The 21107-nt window shown below is 41.6% G+C and overlaps 1 protein-coding gene across 1 annotated transcript in view; it reads left to right on the top strand.

Moving 5' to 3' along the window:
• Window positions 1-21107, top strand: part of LOC139765144 (transcription intermediary factor 1-alpha-like) — a 142927-nt gene that overhangs the window by 36331 nt on the left and 85489 nt on the right. Inside the window, exons 4-8 of the mRNA XM_071692337.1 lie at window positions 1905-2164; window positions 10503-10697; window positions 16077-16213; window positions 17985-18181; window positions 20830-21050. Coding sequence (XP_071548438.1) covers window positions 1905-2164; window positions 10503-10697; window positions 16077-16213; window positions 17985-18181; window positions 20830-21050 — 1010 coding nt within the window. The remainder of the gene's footprint in view (window positions 1-1904; window positions 2165-10502; window positions 10698-16076; window positions 16214-17984; window positions 18182-20829; window positions 21051-21107) is intronic.

The raw sequence follows: 21107 nt of genomic DNA, 5'->3' as shown, positions 1-21107 counted from the left end.
TTTCTTTTGTCTGTTTCCTTGCGCTACCTCGCAAACGCGGGAGACAGCGACAAAGCAAAAAAAAAAAAAAAGAAATATTCGTTCTTGCTCTCCTTCACCCATTCCCGGTGCCACCCCCTGCATTACCTTAATGATGTCGCCATTAGCAGGGGACAGCTTTTGACCGCCCATTTTACACATCTGCACCTGCAATATTGATCCCTCACTCCTACACTTGATGATGTTGGTAGCAAACCAAAAGCTGCCAACGTAATTATAGATGACCTGACCCTAAGAGCACCACTCCTCACCACTCTTATGGACTTAACCTCAAGTCCACCCGTATGAAGGTCAGAAGCTCGCAACATTTGACTTCAGTGTCTCTAATTCCCTTTGGGAGTAGTGCACCTCACTGACCAGATTTCAACTTCTCTTAAATACCCGGGTATCACTGCAGCAAACCAGTCAGGCATAAATGTACCACCCTGGTACCTGAAGTTTTAGCAATGTGACTCCAGACTCTAGCTGCCCCTAAGGCGTCTGTGTTAGTAGATGTCCCAACAGGACTCCTGACACTTCATCTTCCTGGCTAATTTCATCGTATTGCCACGTCTCCAACGTCCACTTTTGACAGGACTTTCATGGGACATCATTTTCACCTGTCATGAGCAGCAGCTGTGACAACAAAGAACCTACTATCCAATTGTCTGTGGAAGTTAAAGGATCTTTTTTTCTTTTTTTCCAGTACTAGTTTTTCTCATGTTTGCCAGTACGTTATTAGCTTGAATAAACCTGGGACCCAACATTTTTTGCTATTTTCTTGATTTTTCATGTAGCATATTTTGTTACTATCGATTTTTGTTAAAGAATAGATTTCCTTGTTTCTTTCCTCCTTGTTCACTATTTTTCATGAGTTAGGTTACTAATCCTTAGAAAACAAATGATTCTCATTTAGCCCTTTTCTCTGTTTCTTCTTTAGTTAGTAATACAGAGGAGGGAAGGATTTCCAGTCCCCATTCTTAGTCTCCTACAACACAGGAGACATATGACGCTCATTCTATCTCCTCTTCCTTAATGGTAGAAAAATTATTATTATTTTGCTATAATTGTTATATTTGTTGTTAGTGAACAAAGATTTACATCGTTAGAAGGAGTTGAATTGGTTAAAGCTGAAGGGAAAATGAATAAAACTGTGGAGGAAGTTTGTGGGTGTAGTGAAATGTGGATAGGTCTGTATCAGGATCAGGTCATGATGGTATCATCTATGAAATCACTGCTTTTATACTGTGAACAGAAATATTTTGTCTAACCCTTAGAAGGTGGTTGACTTCATAAGAACCTGGCCTAGGAGGCAGTGATCTCATATGACAGCCAGTTTTTGAATCAGCTGCCTCTGCTTTAAGGGGACATATACAGTCATTAATACTGATAATGGTATATCATGCATTATTTCTGGACATTACAAGCATAAACCTTTTTCATGTATTGTCAGTATATGAGAAGATGTCAAGAACACCTTTATGAGATATGTGCCCTCATATTAAGTAGTTTTGTTGTGTTTTGCTTACAAGGCAGTAGGTATTACTTACACAAAACCAGTATTAATAGTTTTTGTTTGTGACACAAGCCTTTCAAAAATACCACGCAGCTAACTTGATATGCTTGAAGGTGCTTACGGCATACCTCATGTGCCTGGCATTAGTGCAGCCTACGTTAAAGAACACGGAACACTCGTAAACAGTGACTCATGTAGTTGAGGTGTACATCATTTTGATTAGAAAAGTAACAGTGTAATTAGTCATGAGAACAAACTTAAGATATTTAGATTTTTGATATTTTGAAACTTTCCCTCTTGTGTGCATAAAAAATTCTTCTTGTTGCATCACTGTAGGGTTGATTTCTTATGTTGGTTGTTTTTCTTACAGGAGAAATTAAATCTTTACTGTCAGACATGTGATCAGCTGACCTGTAGGGACTGTCAGCTCATTGAGCACCGGGAACACAAGTACAAGTTTTGTGAGGAGATGGCAGGACTTACAAGAGATCGTCTCAGACAGTTCTTGATGGACATCAGAAAAAAAAGAGGCTATATCGAAAATGCCAAGGAGTTGGTAGCAGAACGAAGACAGCAGATTCTCAACAAGCAAGAGTCGGTACAGGCTGATATTAATAGACTAGTCGAAACGTGAGTGTCTTTATATCATATATTTTCTTCTTTTTCCCAAAGTTTTGTTATTTTATTGATATTGGAGTCAGATCTTTTTGTGATCATTTTATGCAGATGATTAAGCAGTTTAGAATGCTGAACACTGGATTTGTATTTTATTCAAATTGGTTATCTGTTTCCCATGTATCGAGGTAGTGCCAGGATCAGACAGAGAATGGCCTCTTATAGCACTTCCAAAACAGTTGCCTATCTTCTTCACTGCCAGGTGCATAAGCACTGGCAATCACCCGCCCACCCATGTTTATTCTCATCCATATCAGTGTGGAACTCACTTCATTATATTCTTTAACACAATCCCACAACTCCATAAGCAGAACTGCTATCCCCTTTTGCTTTTGCCCTTACACTAACTCCAGACTTTCCCCACAGACATTCCTAAACCATACTTTTCCATCTGCTTGAGCTTGGTTTAATCAGAGCCTTGATATTCAGATTCCTCTCCCCAAACATAGTACCAGTCTCTCTCTTCTTGTCTTGGTAACATCCTTGCACTTCTTGACACCTCATCCTGAGCCTTTGAGGAAGATGAGCACTCTGCACTTGGCTCCATTTGTTCTCACTTTTGAAAAGTGAAACGTAAGGAGGGGACTGTTTTTGGCTCCACCCCTCTGGTTCCCTTTTTAGTTGCCTTGTACTACATGCAGGAGATAATAAAGAATTTGTTTTCTTCCTCATTTACAAATATTTGGTCATTTACATATTTCATACTTCTTCCTTGTCATACTTGTCTGCCATTTCTTGCATTAGTGATGTAGCACCAGGAACAGACAAAGAAAGGCTGCATTTGCTCACATCCATTCTCTAGCTGTCATTTATAATGCACCAAAATCACAGCCACCTATTCACAACCAAGCCCCACAGACCTTTGTGTGGTTTCCACTGGCTGCTTTGTATACAGTAGTTCAGTCCATGGACAACACTTCTCCTTTATACCACATTGTTCCAGTTTTTTTTATCTTGTGTGCAGCTTTCACCCTCTTGCATGATCAGGCCCTGAGCACTCAAAATATTTTTCAAGCCATTGTTCCATGTACACTTTGGTCTCCCCCATTCTCCTTTTCCCCTCCACATTTGACAGATGTATCCCCTATGTCAACCTATCCTCACTCATTCTGTCAGTATGTCCCAACCTGTCTTTTCTTTTTCATTTATTTATGTATTTTATTATACTTTGTCGCTGTCTCTCGCATCAGCGAGGTAGCGCAAGGAAACAGGAGAAAGAATGGTCCAACCCACCCGCATACACATGTATATACATAAACGCCCTCACTTGCTTATATACATACCTATGCATTTCAACGTATACATACATATACATACACAGACATATACATATATACACATGCACATATTCATACATGCTGCCTTCATCTATTCCTGCCGCCACCCCGCCATGCATGAAATGGCACCCCCTCCCTCCACGTGCGCGTGAGGCAGCACTAGGAAAAGAAGACAAAGGCCACATTCGTTCACACTCAGTCTTCAGCTGTCGTGTGTAATGCATTGAAACCACAGCTTCCTTTCCACATCCAGGCCCTACAAAACTTTCCATTGTTTACCCCAGACGCTTCACATGTCCTGGTTCAATCCATTGACAGCACGTCGACCCTAGTATACCAGATCATTCCAATTCACTCTATTCCTTGCATGCCTTTCACCCTCCTGTATGTTCAGGCCCTAATTGCTTAAAATCTTTTTCACTCCATCCTTCCACCTCCAATTTGGTCTCCCACTTCTTGTTCCTTCCACCTTTGACACATATATCCTCTTTGTCAATCTCTCCTCACTCATTCTCTCCATGTGACCAAACCATTTCAATACGCCCTCTTCTACTCTCTCAACCACACACTTTTTATTACCACACATCTCTCTTACCATTTCATTACTTACTCGATCAAACCACCTCACACCTAATATTGTCCTCAAACTTGTCATTTCCAGCACATCCACCCTCCTTTGCACAACCCTATCTATAGCCCATGCCTCACAAGCATATAACATTGTTGGAACCACTATTCCTTCAAATATACCCATTTTTGCTATCCGAGGCAACGTCCTCGCCTTCCACACATTATTGAACGCTCCCAGAACCTTCACCCCCTCCCCCACCTTGTGACTGACTTCTGCTTCCTTGGTTCCATCCTCTGCCAAATCCACTCCCAGATATCTAAAACACTTAACTTCCTCCAGTTTTTCTCCATTCAAACTTACCTCCCAATTGACTTGTCCCTCAACCCCTCTGAAGCTAATAACCTTGCTCTTATTCACATTTACTCTCCGCTTTCTTTTTTCACTCTACCAAACTCAGTCACCAGCTCCTGGAGTATCTCACCCGAATCAGCCACCAGCGCTGCATCATCAGCAAACAACTTACTTTTCCCTAGCCCACTCACCCTCAGCAGACTGCATACTTGCCCCTCTCTCCAAAACTCTTGCATTCACCTCCCTAACAACCTCATCCATAAACAAATTAAACAATCATGGAGACATCAAATTCCCCCCCTGCCGCAAACCAACATTCACTGGGAACCAATCACTTTCCTCTCTTGCTACTCGTACACATGCTAAAACACTTTACTTCCTCCAGTTTTTCTCCATTCAAACTTACCTCCAAATTGACTTGACCCTCAACCCTACTGTACTTGATAACCTTGCTCTTATTCACATTTACTCTTAACTTTATTCTTTCACACACTTTACCAAACTCAGTCACCAGCTTCTGCAGTTTCTCACATGAATCAGCCACCAGCGCTGTATCATGAGCGAACAATAACTGACTCACTTCCCAAGCTCTCTCATCCACAACAGACTTCATACTTGCCCCTCTTTCCAAAACTCTTGCATTCACCTCCCTAACAACCCCATCCATAAACAAATTAAACAACCATGGAGACATCACACACCCCTGCCACAAACCTACATTCACTGAGAACCAATCACTTTCCTCTCTTCCTACATGTACACATGCCTTACATCCTCGATAAAAACTTTTCACTACTAACAACTTTTTTCTCTCTCTCTCTCTCTCTCTCTCTCTCTCTCTCTCTCTCTCTATATATATATAGAAGCTGGTGACGGAGTTTGGTAAAGTGTGTGGAAGAAGAAAGTTAAGAGTAAATGTCAATAAGAGCAAGGTTATTAGGTACAGTAGGGTTGAGGGTCAAGTCAATTGGGAGGTGAGTTTGAATGGTGAGAGGCTGGAGGAAGTGAAGTGTTTTAGATATCTGGGAGTGGATCTGTCAGCGGATGGAACCATGGAAGCGGAAGTGGATCATAGGGTGGGGGAGGGGGCGAAAATTTTGGGAGCCTTGAAAAATGTGTGGAAGTCGAGAACATTATCCCGGAAAGCAAAAATGGGTATGTTTGAAGGAATAGTAGTTCCAACAATGTTGTATGGTTGCGAGGCGTGGGCTATGGATAGAGTTGTGCGTAGGAGGATGGATGTGCTGGAAATGAGATGTTTGAGGACAATGTGTGGTGTGAGGTGGTTTGATCGAGTAAGTAACGTAAGGGTAAGAGAGATGTGTGGAAATAAAAAGAGCGTGGTTGAGAGAGCAGAAGAGGGTGTTTTGAAGTGGTTTGGGCACATGGAGAGAATGAGTGAGGAAAGATTGACCAAGAGGATATATGTGTCGGAGGTGGAGGGAACGAGGAGAAGAGGGAGACCAAATTGGAGGTGGAAAGATGGAGTGAAAAGGATTTTGTGTGATCGGGGCCTGAACATGCAGGAGGGTGAAAGGAGGGCAAGGAATAGAGTGAATTGGAGCGATGTGGTATACAGGGGTTGACGTGCTGTCAGTGGATTGAATCAAGGCATGTGAAGCGTCTGGGGTAAACCATGGAAAGCTGTGTAGGTATGAATATTTGCGTGTGTGGACGTGTGTATGTACATGTGTATGGGGGGGGGGGGTTGGGCCATTTCTTTCGTCTGTTTCCTTGCGCTACCTCGCAAACGCGGGAGACAGCGACAAAGTATAAAAAAAAAAAAAAAAAAAAAAAAAAAAATATATATATATAATGATACTCTCTCACCCCAACTCTCATTTGCCCTCTTTTTCACCTCTTGCACCTTTCTCTTGACCTCCTGTCTCTTTCTTTTATACATCTCCCTCTCATTTGCATTTTTTCCCTGCAAAAATCGTCCAAATGCCTCTCTCTTCTCTTTCACTAATAATCTTACTTCTTCATCCCACCACTCACTACCTTTTCTAATCAACCCACCTCCCACGCTTCTCATGCCACAAGCATCTTTTGCGCAAGCCATTACTGCATCCCTAAATACATCCCATTCCTCCCCCACTCCCCTTACCTCCTTTGTTCTCACCTTTTTCCATTCCGTACTCAGTCTCTCCTGGTACTTCCTCACACAAGTCTCCTTCTCAAGCTCACTTACTCTCACCACCCTCTTCACCCCAATATTCTCTCTTCTTTTCTGAAAACCCATACAAATCTTCACCTTCGCCTCCACAAGATAATGATCAGACATCCCCCCAGTTGCACCTCTCAGCACATTAACATCCAAAAGTCTCTCTTTCACGCGCCTGTCAATTAACACGTAATCCAGTAACCCTCTCTGGCCATCTCTCCTACTTACATACGTATACTTATGTATATCTCGCTTTTTAAACCAGGTATTCCCAATCACTAGTCCTTTTTCAGCACATAAATCTATAAGCTCTTCACCATTTCCATTTACAACACTGAACACCCCATGTATACCAATTATTCCCTCAACTGCCACATTACTCACCTTTGCATTCAAATCACCCATCACTATAACCCGGTCTTCTGCATCAAAACCACTAACAGACTCATTCAGCTGCTCTCAAAACACTTGCCTCTCATGATCTTTCTTCTCATGCCAAGGTGCATATGCACCAATAATCACCCATCTCTCTCCATCAACTTTCAGTTTTACCCATGTTAATCTAGAATTTACTTTCTTACATTCTATCACATACTCCCACAACTCCTGTTTCAGGAGTAGGGCTACTCCTTCCCTTGCTCTTGTCCTCTCACTAACCCCTGACTTTACTCCCAGGACATTCCCAAACCACTCTTCCCCTTTAGCCTTGAGCTTCGTTTCACTCAGAGCCAAAACATCCAGGTTCCTTTCCTCAAACATACTACCTATCTCTCCTTTTTTCACATCTTTGTTACATCCACACACATTTAGACACCCCAATCTGAGCCTACGAGGAGGATGAGCACTCCCCGCGTGACTCCTTCTTCTGTTTCCCATTTTAGAAAGTTGAAATACAAGGGTGAATAAAAAGATGTTCTGGAAGGAGGTAAATAAAGTGCGTAAGACAAGGGAGCAAATGGGAACTTCAGTGAAGGGGGCAAATGGGGAGGTGAAAACAAGTAGTGGTGATGTGAGAAGGAGATGGAGTGAGTATTTTGAAGGTTTGTTGAATGTGTTTGATGATAGAGTGGCAGATATAGGGTGTTTTGGTCGAGGTGGTGTGCAAAGTGCGAGGGTTAGGGAAAAGATTTGGTAAACAGAGAAGAGGTAGTAAAAGCTTTGTGGAAGATGAAAGCCGGCAAGGCAGCAGGTTTGGATGGTATTGCATTGGAATATATTAAAAAAGGGAGTGACTGTATTGTTGACTGGTTGGTAAGGTTATTTAATGTATGTATGATTCATGGTGAGGTTCCTGAGGATTGGTGGAATGCGTGCATAGTGCCATTGTACAAAGGCAAAGGGGATAAGAGTGAGTGCTCAAATTACAGAGGTATAAGTTTGTTGAGTATCCCTGGTAAATTATATGGGAGGGTATTGATTGAGAGGGTGAAGGCATGTACAGAGCATCAGATTGGGGAAGAGCAGTGTGGTTTCAGAAGTGGTAGAGGATGTGTGGATCAGGTGTTTGCTTTGAAGAATGTATGTGAGAAATACTTAGAAAAGCAAATGGATTTGTATGTAGCATTTATGGATCTGGAGAAGGCATATGATAGAGTTGATAGAGACGCTCTGTGGAAGGTACTAAGAATATATGGTGTGGGAGGCAAGTTGTTAGAAGCAGTGAAAAGTTTTTATCGAGGATGTAAGGCATGTGTACGTGTAGGAAGAGAGGAAAGTGATTGGTTCTCAGTGAATGTAGGTTTGCGGCAGGGGTGTGTGATGTCTCCATGGTTGTTTAATTTGTTTATGGATGGGGTTGTTAGGGAGGTGAATGCAAGAGTTTTGGAAAGAGGGGCAAGTATGCAGTCTGTTGTGGATGAGAGGGCTTGGAAAATGAGTAAGTTGTTGTTCGCTGATGATACAGCGCTGGTGGCTGATTCATGTGAGAGACTGCAGAAGCTGGTGACTGAGTTTGGTAAAGTGTGTGAAAGAAGAAAGTTAAGAGTAAATGTGAATAAGAGCAAGGCTATTAGGTACAATAGGGTTGAGGGTCAAGTCAATTGGGAGGTGAGTTTGATTGGAGAAAAACTGGAGGAAGTAAAGTGTTTTAGATATCTGGGAGTGGATCTGGCAGCGGATGGAACCATGGAAGCTGAAGTGGATCATAGGGTGGGGGAGGGGGCGAAAATCCTGGGAGCCTTGAAGAATGTGTGGAAGTCGAGAATATTATCTGGGAAAGCAAAAATGGGTATGTTTGAAGGAATAGTGGTTCCAACAATGTTGTATGGTTGCGAGGCGTGGGCTATGGATAGAGTTGTGCGCAGGAGGGTGGATGTGCTGGAAATGAGATGTTTGAGGACAATATGTGGTGTGAGGTGGTTTGATTGAGTGAGTAATGTAAGGGTAAGAGAGATGTGTGGAAATATAAAGAGCGTTATTGAGAGAGCAGAAGAGGGTGTTTTGAAATGGTTTGGGCACATGGAGAGAATGAGTGAGGAAAGATTGACCAAGAGGATATATGTGTTGGAGGTGGAGGGAACGAGGAGAAGTGGGAGACCAAATTGGAGGTGGAAAGATGGAGTGAAAAAGATTTTGAGTGATCGGGGCCTGAACATGCAGGAGGGTGAAAGGAGGGCAAGGAATAGAGTGAATTGGATCGATGTGGTATACCGGGGTTGACGTGCTGTCAGTGGATTGAATCAGGGCATGTGAAGCATCTGGGGTAAACCATGGAAAGTTGTGTGGGGCCTGGATGTGGAAAGGGAGCTGTGGTTTCGGGCATTATTGCATGACAGCTAGAGACTGAGTGTGAATGAATGGGGCCTTTGTTTGTCTTTTCCTAGCGCTACCTCGCACACATGAGGGGGGAGGGGGATGGTATTCCATGTGTGGCGAGGTGGCAATGGGAATGAATAAAGGCAGACAGTGTGAATTGTGTGCATGGGTATATATGTATGTGTCTGTTTGTGTATAGATATATGTGTACATTGAGATGTATAGGTATGTATATTTGCGTGTGTGGACGTGTATGTATATACATGTGTATGGGGGTGGGTTTGGCCATTTCTTTCGTCTGTTTCCTTGCGCTACCTCGCAAACGCGGGAGACAGCGACAAAGCAAAATAAAATAAGTATAAATATATATATATATAAACCAAAACCACAGCTCCCTTTCCACATCCAGGCCCCACAGACCATGATTTACCCCAGATGCTTCATATGCCCTGTTTCAATCCATTGGCAGCATGTCGACCCCGGTATACCACATCGCTTCAATTCTCTTTTCCTCACACGCCTTTCATCCTCTTGTATGTTCAGGCCCTGATCGCTCAAAATCTTTTTCACTCCATCCTTCCACCTCCAATTTGATCTCCCGCTTCTCGTTGTTCCCTCCACCTGTGACACATATATCCTCCTTGTCAATCTCTCCTCACTCATTCTCTCCATGTGTCCAGACCATTTCAATACACCCTCCTTGGCTCTCTCAACCACACTTTTTATTACCATACATCTCTCTTACCATTTCATTACTTACTCGATCAAACCATCTCACACTATGTATTGTCCTCAAACATTTCATTTCCAACACATCCACCCTTCGCACAACCCTATCTATAGCCCATGCCACGCAACCATATAACATCGTGGAACACTATTCCCTCAATCATACCCATTTTTGCTCTCCGGGATAACGTTCTCACCTTCCACACATTCTTCAGCGCTCCCAGAACCTTCGCCTCCTCCCCCACCCTGTGACTCACTTCTGCTGTTAATGTCAGGTTTACAAGTACCTGTGGAGACTTGATTTACTTCTGCTTTCTTTTTCTTTAACTTTCTCCTTCATCTATGATGGCATTTGATTAGGAATGCCATGTTAATCACTGTAAAAAGAAAAAGTAGTCTTAAGTTTGCTTCATACTTATTCTTTCTTAACAATTTATCGTTCAACAGGTTCATTGAAATTATCAGACAGCGTGGAAACACCCTGTTTGAGCTGTTACGTGAAGTGTGTAACAGTAAACAAGAGCAGCTAGATAAGAAGAATGAAGTGCTACTCCATCTTGGGTCACAGGCTGATCACTGTATCACTGTTGTGGAGGCAGTCTTAAGTACTTCATCTGACATGGCTCTTCTGTATTCTAAAAAGTGAGTTGTAAGATCTCTTGCAGTATATTATGCAACTTAGTAGTTGAGAATACAGTGGAGGCAGGTGAGTGAAAAGTATGTCATAAATGATGAACATGGGGAGATGTGCTTTGAATAGAATGTTTTTCTGCTTGGGCTTTCTTGTACCAAGTGTTGTAAGTGTAAATTATCGCAAGAAAAGTATACTTTCCAAGACAGTTCTCATCATGAAGAGTTTTGATTATTTTTAGAAATAATGTGATAATGCTAGCTTTTCAGTACTGAGCATATACTTATTCACATTATAGAAGCATTTTATGGGTGATTTTAAAGGGTAAAGGATATATCCTGAAAAGTTGTTTCATTAGCAGTAGTAGTTGGTAGCCAGCCACCAACCAGGGAGGCATATTACTGGCACTACCTCGTTTGGTATCATGAGGGTTAGCAAAGGTGTAATGAGTCAGCACTTAAGTGGCTTTCAGTTTTCCCTCCTCTGACCCAGGTAGCTGTCTTTTCTTTCTGTCTCACCTACATATGGACTACCAGCATTCTTTCCACAAACTTACAAACCCCCTTGTCACACATAATACTTGACAATGCTTAGCTTACACAACTCATCCTTTGTAACTGTAGATTTTCCTATGGTGAGTGACATGCGCTGGCTGTGCCTTTTGGCAGAATGGTAGGAGCAGTAGACATAGGTAGTTGGTAGGAACATTAGACAAAGCATTAGGTAGAAACATTGGGTAGAAATAATAGGTTGGAACTTTAGGCAGGAATATTAGGTAAGAGCCTCTGGAAACACTGCAATAGAGTTGCCTTCTGCCAGTCTCCTGTTGAGGGTGAGGCACTCGAGTTCACCAGCTATGGAGACTCTTTTGCCATGGCCACTCACTTGAGGGAGTTCCTGGAGGGAACAGGTGTCAAAGATAGATAGATAGATTAGTATTGTAATGAAAGTGGAATTCACATTATAAATGAGAGCTACAACTGGGATAGGTTTTAGCATGTTTATTGATTTTATTTAATAATTTGGGTTTCTTGATATTTTTGCCTTTGATAACAGGAACTGAAGGCAGTAGTTTTTGAAAAGTGATATTGAGCATTGTAAAGTCAAAGATTTCATAAATCCCTTACTTCCATTATGTTCTCTGATACTTGGGCACTTCAAGTAGGGTATCACGTAAAATGTGTTATTAAGCAGTGCAAATTAGTGTTTTGGAAATGATCAAATATAAGTATTTAGATGCCTTGCCTGAGGATGTGAGTTTGAACTGAGAGAATTTGGAGGAAGTGAAGTATTTTAGATACTTGGGAGTGGACATGGTAGCGAAGGGAGCCTTGGAAGTGGAAGTGAGTCATACTGTGGGTGGAGGAAAGGTTCTTGGAGCGTTAAGGAATGTATGGAAAGGGGCATGTTATCTGGAAGGGTGAAAATGCATATGTTTGAAAGTATATTAGTCCTAGCAGTTTTGCATGGATGAGAAGCATGGGCTATAGATAAGGATGTACAGAGAGGGGTAGATGCATTGGAAATGAAATGTTTGAGGACAGTATTTGGTGTAACGTGGTATGATTGAGTAAATGATAAAAGAGTAAAAGAGAGATGTGGTATTATGAAGACTGTGGTTAAGAGACTTGAAGAGGGTGTGTTAAAAGTTTTGACGCATGGAAAGAATGAGTAAAGAGGGATTGACAGAAAGGATATATGTGTGTCAGAAGGGGAGGGGAAAAGGAGAAGGAAATATCAACCAATCTTGAAATGTAAAGCTGGAATAAAAGAAAAAATTAACGTACATTTATACCTATCCTTGGGGATAGGGGAGAAAGAATACTTCCCACACATTTCTCGTGTCATAGAAGGCAACTAAAGGGGACAGGAGCGGGGGGCTGGAAACCCTCCCCTCCATGTATTTTCACTTTCTAAAAGGGGAAACAGAAGAAGGAGTCATACGGGGAAAGCTCATCCTCCTCGAAGGCTCAGATTGGGGTGTCTAAATGTGTGTGGATGTAACTAAGATGAGAAAAAAGGAGAGATAGGTAGTATGTTTGAGGAAAGGAACCTGGATGTCTTGGCTCTGAGTTAAACGAAGCTCAAGGGTAAAGGGGAAGAGTGGTTTGGGAATGTCTTGGGAGTAAAGTCAGGAGTTAGTGAGAGGACAAGAGCAAGGGAAGGAGTAGCACTACTCCTGAAACAGGAGTTGTGGGAGTATGTGATAGAGTGTAAGAAAGTAAACTCTAGATTGATATGGGTAAAACTGAAAGTGGATGGAGAGAGATGGGTGATTATTGGTGCATATGCACCTGGGCATGAGAAGAAAGATCATGAGAGGCAAGTGTTTTGGGAGCAGCTGAGTGAGTGTGTTAGTAGTTTTGTAGTTTTGATGCACGAAACCGGGTTATAATGATGGGTGATTTGAATGCAAAGGTGAGTAATGTGGCAGTTGAGGGAATAATTGGTGTACATGGGGTGTTCAGTGTTGTAAATGGAAATGGTGAAGAGCTTGTAGATTTATGTGCTGAAAAAGGACTGGTGATTGGGAATACCTGGTTTTTTTTAAATTTTCCAAAAGAAGGAACAGAGAATGAGGCTAGGTGAGGATATTCCCTCAGAGGCCCAGTTCTCTGTTCTTAACGCTACCTTGCTAACGCGGGAAATGGTGAATAGTATGAAAGAAAGAAAAAGAAATGTATTTAAGTAGGAGAGATGGCCAGAGAGCATTATTGGATTATGTGTTAATTGATAGGCATGCAAAAGAGAGACTTTTGAATGTTAATGTGCTGAGAGGTGCAACTGGTGGGATGTCTGATCATTATCTTATGGAGGCTAAGGTGAAGATTTGTAGAGGTTTTCAGAAAAGAAGAGAGAATGTTGGGGTGAAGAGAGTGGTGAGAGTAAGTGAGCTTGGGAAGGAGACTTGTGTGAGGAAGTACCAGGAGAGAATGAGTACAGAATGGAAAAAGGTGAGAACAAAGGATGTAAGGGGAGTAATGGGATGTATTTATTGAAGCAGTGATGGCTTGCACAGAAGATGCTTGTGGCATGAGAAGCGTGGGAGGTGGGCAGATTAGAAAGGGTAGTGAGTGGTGGGATGAAGAGGTAAGATTATTAGTGAAAGTGAAGAGAGAGGCATTTGGACGATTTTTGCAGGGAAATAATGCAAATGAGTGGGAGATGTATAAAAGAAAGAGGCAGGAGGTCAAGGGAAATGTGCAAGAGGTGAAAAAGAGGGCAAATGAGAGTTGGGGTGAGAGAGTATCATTAGATTTTAGGGAGAATGAAAAGATGTTTTGAAAGGAGGTAAATAAAGTGCATAAGACAAAGGAACAAATGGGAACTTCAGTGAAGGGGGCTAATGGGGAGGTGTTTGATGATAGAGTGGCAGATATAGGGTGTTTTGGTTAAGGTGGTGTGCAAAGTGAGAGGGTTAGGGATAATAATTTGGTAAACAGAGAAGAGGTAGTAAAAGCTTTGCGGAAGATGAAAGCTGGCAAGGCAGCGAGTTTGGATGGTATTGTAGTGGAATTTATTAAAAAAGGGGGTGACTGTATTGTTGACTGGTTGGTAAGGTTATTTAATGAATGTGTGATTCATGGTGAGGTGCCTGAGGATTGGCGGAATGCTTGCATAGTGCCATTGCACAAAGGCAAAGGGGATAAAAGTGAGTGCTCAAATTACAAAGGTATAAGTTTGTTGAGTATTCCTGGTAAATTATATGGGAGGGTATTGATTGAGAGGGTGAAGGCATGTACAGAGCATCAGATTGGGGAAGAGCAGTGTGGTTTCAGAAGTGGTAGAGGATGTGTGGATCAGGTGTTTGCTTTGAAGAATGTATGTGAGAAATACATAGAAAAGCAAATGGATTTGTATGTAGCATTTATGGATCTGGAGAAGGCTTATGATAGAGTTGATAGAGATGCTCTGTGGAAGGTATTAAGAACATATGGTGTGGGAGGCAAGTTGTTAGAAGCAGTGAAAAGTTTTTATCGAGGATGTAAGGCATGTGTATGTGTAGGAAGAGAGGAAAGTGATTGGTTCTCAGTGAATGTAGGTTTGCGGCAGGGGTGTGTGATGTCTCCATGGATGTTTAATTTGTTTATGGATGGGGTTGTTAGGGAGGTAAATGCAAGAGTTTTGGAAAGAGGGGCAAGTATGCAGTCTGTTGTGGATGAGAGAGCTTGGGAAGTGAGTCAGTTGTTGTTCGCTGATGATGCAGCGCTGGTGGCTGATTCATGTGAGAAACTGCAGAAGCTGGTGACTGAGTTTGGTAAAGTGTGTGAAAGAAGAAAGTTAAGAGTAAATGTGAATAAGAGCAAGGTTATTAGGTACAGTAGGGTTGAGGGTCAAGTCAATTGGGAGGTAAGTTTGAATGGAGAAAAACTGGAGGAAGTAAAGTGTTTTAGATATCTGGGAGTGGATCTGGCAGCAGATGGAACCATGGAAGCGGAAGTGGATCATAGGGTGGGGGAGGGGGCGAAAATCCTGGGAGCCTTGAAGAATGTGTGGAAGTCAAGAACATTATCTCGGAAAGCAAAAATGGGTACGTTTGAAGGAATAGTGGTTCCAACAATGTTGTATGGTTGCGAGGCATGGGCTATGGATAGAGTTGTGCGCAGGAGGATGGATGTGCTGGAAATGAGATGTTTGAGGACAATGTGTGGTGTGAGGTGGTTTGATCGAGTAAGTAACGTAAGGGTAAGAGAGATGTGTGGAAATAAAAAGAGCGTTGTTGAGAGAGCAGAAGAGGGTGTTTTGAAATGGTTTGGGCACATGGAGAGAATGAGTGAGGAAAGATTGACCAAGAGGATATATGTGTCGGAGGTGGAGGGAACGAGGAGAAGTGGGAGACCAAATTGGAGGTGGAAAGATGGAGTGAAAAAGATTTTGTGTGATTGGGGCCTGAACATGCAGGAGGGTGAAATGAGGGCAAGGAATAGAGTGAATTGGATCGATGTGGTATACTGAGGTTGAAGTGCTGTCAGTGGATTGAATCAGGGCATGTGAAGCGTCTGGGGTAAACCATGGAAAGCTGTGTAGGTATGTATATTTGCGTGTGTGGACATATGTATATACATGTGTATGGGGGTGGGTTGGGCCATTTCTTTCGTCTGTTTCCTTGCGCTACCTCGCAAACGCGGGAGACAGCGACAAAGAAAAAAAAATAAGTTTGTTGAGTATTCCTGTGTATGTATATGTTTGTATATGTTGATATGTATATGTACGTATGTGGGCATTTATGTACATATATATGTGTATATGAGTGGATGGGCCATTCTTTTTCCGTTTCCTGGCGCTACCTTGCTGACGTGGGAAACAGCGAGTATGTATAATACATAAATAAATATGAAATATATAGATATGGGATACAGATAGAAAAGTATATTTTTCTTTTGTTGCAGGTTGCTAATGGAGCAAGTACTGAAAGTAGACAAAGATTCCCCGGATAGAAGTTTATTTGATCGCTTCAAGGCCAAGCTTAATTCAGGAGATGACATTTCTCTAAGAATATCCAGTGAGTCTCGGGGATTGGGAAAAGGTAAGCAGATCTTTATTATCATTTGCTTGGTTAATTGATGTATAATTGACAGTGTACTCTGATAATGATAAAATGTCTCTAAAGCAAAACATGTTTCAATTTTACCTTATGGTTTCTTTCTTTACTGTCCCACCCTAAGGCCCCCTTTTTGTGTGGGTGGAAGCTTGCCTTGCATTACTGAAGAAGCTGGCTGCTTCCACTGGGTAGGAACACAGGCCAAGAAGTGCAGTGATATTTTATGCTTGTCAGTGTGGAGTAGATACAGGACCATCTTGATATCAGTTTCTTTCCCTTCACCATACCCTATGACCTGGCCCCTTTTGAAAAAAAAAGGCAGGGTATCCATTTCTGCTAAAATTCTTCATATTTTCCCCTCCAACTCCACCCCCACCCCTATGTAAATGCCCTTCACATTTTAGTTAAGGCTCAGCCTTAGCTGTGAACAAATGAGATCATTCTTCATATGTTCAAGGAGATGCCTCAATGAGGGAAGTGATGAATAAACATGAACAAATCAGCAAAACCTTGTATCTTGAAGTATAATCATCAAAGGAAAATAGAGATACATTTTACAATTCCTTTATGAAATATTATTATTGGGGAGTTTGTGAATAAGTTGAAAGTCAGTGACTCTGGTGGCCTGGCTTACCCTTGTGTTAATGTGATATACTGTCTATGTTGGTTTTCATCAAATGCAATACTTTTACAGGGTTTTGAGGGGTCTTGATATGCGGTATAGCATTTCATTGGAGGTGTTAAAGAACTAGAAATGATTGAAAAGCATTGTAAAGAAGTGAAATGGAAGCAGACAGGCTTTGAAACAATTCAAGATGAGGTTGAGGTGATGTAAAGAATTTTGATAATGCCGGTATTCAGTGATTTAGCAGAAGTGTGCTGTACTTCATGTACAGATTTTGGATAGAGTGCTATAACATGTAAGAAAGTTGTTGAGGTGGATTAAAGGGTTTGGAATGAGTAGCATAATCATAGTGAAAATAGTGTTGGATGGAGGATATAGTGTATAGAATAGAGAGTTCTGAATAGAAAAGTTAAAAGAACGGTAAGTGTGAATAAAAGGAAAGTAATTAAGGATTTTGAGAGAAAAGTAAATGAATATTAAAAGAATAACAAACTCTTTTAGGAGGATCATAAGTTTGAAGAGTAGGAAATGTAAAGAGTGAAAACACATTATTAGACAAGTCTTGGAGAATGTTAACTGCAAAGGAAGTTTTTAAGAGAAGAAGAGAGTAGTTTAAAAAACTGATTGAGGGTTGACGATGAAAGATACTTTTAGTGGTGTTGAGGAATTAGAGGTGAGGAGAGAGGGGGGGAAATGACAGCCACTAAAACCAGTGTAAGAGATGAGGTGTCTGTAGACCCTACATCTGTTAGCTGAGATCAGTTTGGATGAAAATGTCATTGCTTAAGATCTTGAGCTTTTGTGCCTTTATCATGTTATATAAGGAAACTTAAGATGTAAAGAGAAATATAGTTAACCAGATCATGCTTCTCAGTTCTTCCTTGTGGCCTTCTGAATGGAATAATCAACATAGCATCTTTTATTTGGTTCTATATTATTTGTTGTCAGGTTTATGGAGACCTACACATGAATAGTAAAGGTGAGCTTAAAAGGCAATCTTGATAATTGTAATTGTACTGCTCAGAGTATTTTTCTAAAAGCCTTGTGCAAGCTAGGCTGTTTTCATGTTTTATGTGTACATTTTTGTTTTTGTCAGTTTTCTTTATTCACCTTAAACTTTTTTATTCACAGCATTGAAAGATGTTGGTTACCTTCTGGTAGATAACAAAATCTATCCACCCCCTGATGCAGGGGTGCAAAGTAAAGCACGTTCTTCACAACCTTCACCCGTGGACCAGTCAGCTTCCCCACAGCCCCCACAGCCACCTCAGCCTCCTGCACTCACACCTATGCATTCACATATCCAGCAACAACAGCAGCATCTGCAGGTAACTCTTAATTCTTTCTCTGTATATTGCTTTCCTGTATATGTCATTTTACTATAATGATTGTTCTTAACTTTATTGATATTAAAGTGACATGTAGAATTTCCCAGTGGAAATGTTTATTGCTACTAACTTTCACTTCCTCACATTTCAAATACTCAACCATCATTGCTGAAAATTCCAAATACCCAACCATCATTGATGAAAATTCTTGAAGATTCCCTCTTGCTATTTGGTTGTAACTGAAGCAGGAGCATTTGGTAGAAGTAGGAGGTAGGAACATTAGGTAGAGGTAGTCAGTTTGAACATTAGGGAGAAGCCTCTGCAAACATTGTGCTAGAGGTGCCCTCTGCCAGTGGGTGAGACACTGAAGATTAAGAAATGGCACCAGAGCTCACTAGCTATGGAGACTATTGCCAGAATCCTTCCCCTTCTTGTGCTCAACCTCTTCTAAGGCTCAGATTTGGGTGTCCAAATGTGTGTGAATGTATCCAAGATGAGAAGGAAGGAATGATAGGTAGCATGTTTGATGAGAGAATCCTGGGTGTTCTGGCCCTGAGCAAAACAAAACTCAAGTGTAAGGGAAGAAGAATGGTTTGGAAATGTCTTATGAGTAAAGTCAGGGGTTTATGAGAGGGCAAGAGCAAGGAAGGAGTAGCACTACTCCTGAAGCAAGCATTGTGGGAGTGTGTGATAGAATGTGTGTAAAGCTGAAAGTGGATGGCGAGAGATGGGTGATTTTTGGTGCTTGTGCACCTGGCCATGAGAAGAAAGGTATCAAGAGGCAACTAGTTTAGGGGCGGCTGAGTGAGTGTGTCAGCAGTTTTGGTGCACGAGACTGGGTATTAGTGATGTGTGACTTAAATGTGAAGGTAAGTATTGTGGCAGTTGGAGGGTATAATTGGGGTGCATAGGGTATTCAGTGTTATGATAGGGAAATGGTGAAGAGCTTATGGAGTTGTGTGCTACAAAAGACTCTATTGGGAATACCTGGTATAAAAAGAGAGTCATACACAAGTATATGTGTGTGAATAGGAGAGATGGTCTGTGGGCATTATTAGATTAGGTATTAATTGATAGTCTTGTAAAAGAGAGGCTTTTGGATGTGAATATGCTGAAAGGTGCAGCTGGTTGGATGTCTGATCACTGTCTTTTGGAGGTGAGGGTGAAGATTTGTAGAAGTTTTTGTAAAAGAGAAATCTATGTTGGGGAGAAGCAGTTTTCTCTTTTTTGAAAACTTTTACAAATCTTCACCCTCGTCCCCAACATAGCAGTGAGAGTAAGTGAGCTTGGAAAGGAGGCTTGTGTGAAGAAATACTTGCAGAGATTGAATGTAGAATGAGAAAAGGTGAGAGCAAAGGTGAGAGGAGTGGGTGAGGAATGGAAGATATTAAGGGAAGCAGTGAGGGCACGTGCAGGAGATGCATGTGGCATGCAAAAGGTGGGAGGTGGGCAGATTAGAAAGGGTAGTGAGTGATAGGATGAAGTAAAGTTGGTAGTGAAAGAGAAAAGGGAGGGGTTTGGACAGTACTGATAGTGAAAGAGTGCAAATGATTGTGAGATGTATGAGAGAAAGTGGCAAGAGGTCTAAAGGAATGTGTCTGGGTTTGAAAAAGAGGGAAAATGAGAGGTGGGGTGAGAAAGAGTATCATTAGATTTTAGGGAGAATAAAGAGATGTTTTGCATGGAAGTAAATAATGTGGGAAAGACAAGAGCACAAAAGGGAACATCGGTAGAGGGGGCAACAGGGAAAGTGATAACAGGTAGTAATGAAATGAGGAGGAGATGGAGTGAGTACCTTGAAGGATTGTTAAAAGTATTTAATGATAGAGTGGCAGATGTAGTGTTTTGGTTGGGGTGGTGTGTGAATTGAGAGAGTCATGGAGAGTGGTTAGGTTAAGTGAGCAGAGTTGCTACAAGCTTTGCAGAAGATGAAATGCACCTAGGTGACTGAAGTCAATGGTATTGCTGTTGAATTTATTGAGAAAGGGGATGACTGTGTGGTTGGTTGATTGGTAAGGATATACATTGTATTTATGGATCATGGAGAGGTACTTTAGGATTGGCAGAATGCATATATAGTGCCACTCTATAAAGGGATGAGGGATAAGGGTGAGTTTTCAAACCACAGAGTTATGTTTTCTGAGTATACCTGGTAAGTTGTATGGGAGGGTATTGATTGAGAGGATGAAGGCATCTACAAAGCATCAGATTGGGGAGGAGGAGTGTGGTTTCAGAAGTGATAGAGGATGTGTGGATCAGGTGTTTGCTTAAAAGAATATGTGTGAGAAATAACCTAACCTAACCAAAAGGTATCGCATGGGACTTGGCTGTGGATGGTAGTCTTTGCATTTAGTACTCTTTAAATGACAACAAGAGACTAGATCTGTGCAAATGAATTAATTTGTTTGTTTTGATGCTATGTTAAGAAGGTGGGAAAGGCATTTAAGTATGAAAAAAAATAGAGTTCAGTAATTTTGCACATGATGACATTACTGGCTTAGAGACATTGTGATGATTATACCCAGTTGCTCATCCCATGTGAGTGAGTTAGTATCAAGAACAGAAAACCAATAGCCTCATATGATTCCATACGTAACCATATCATGTGTTTAATCCTTTTTTTTTATACTCTGCAAATTTTTTAACAGAGTGGCAGTAACATGCATCATAAGTTCCACACTTTTGGTCCTGCCCCTCCTGGCCCTGCTAACCCCCCAGGCCTGGTGAGAATACAACCTAAACCCTCTGGCCAGCCACACCCAGGTCCCGGTCACACCAGCTTTGCCAGAATGCCCCAGTTGACCCAAGGCAGGTCATCAGATGTGTCCTCTTCTGTCTCATCTACAACTCATCCCATTGGAGAGAATAGGTTTGTATTTTTGGTTGTTAGTAAACCAGGCTCAGTTTCATTTATTTGCTTATTGCA

Source organism: Panulirus ornatus, chromosome 53 (assembly GCF_036320965.1).
Source record: "Panulirus ornatus isolate Po-2019 chromosome 53, ASM3632096v1, whole genome shotgun sequence".
NCBI lineage: Eukaryota > Metazoa > Arthropoda > Malacostraca > Decapoda > Palinuridae > Panulirus > Panulirus ornatus.
The sequence above is the reverse complement of the archived record's forward strand: the minus strand, read 5'-3'. Positions and strand labels throughout refer to the sequence as shown.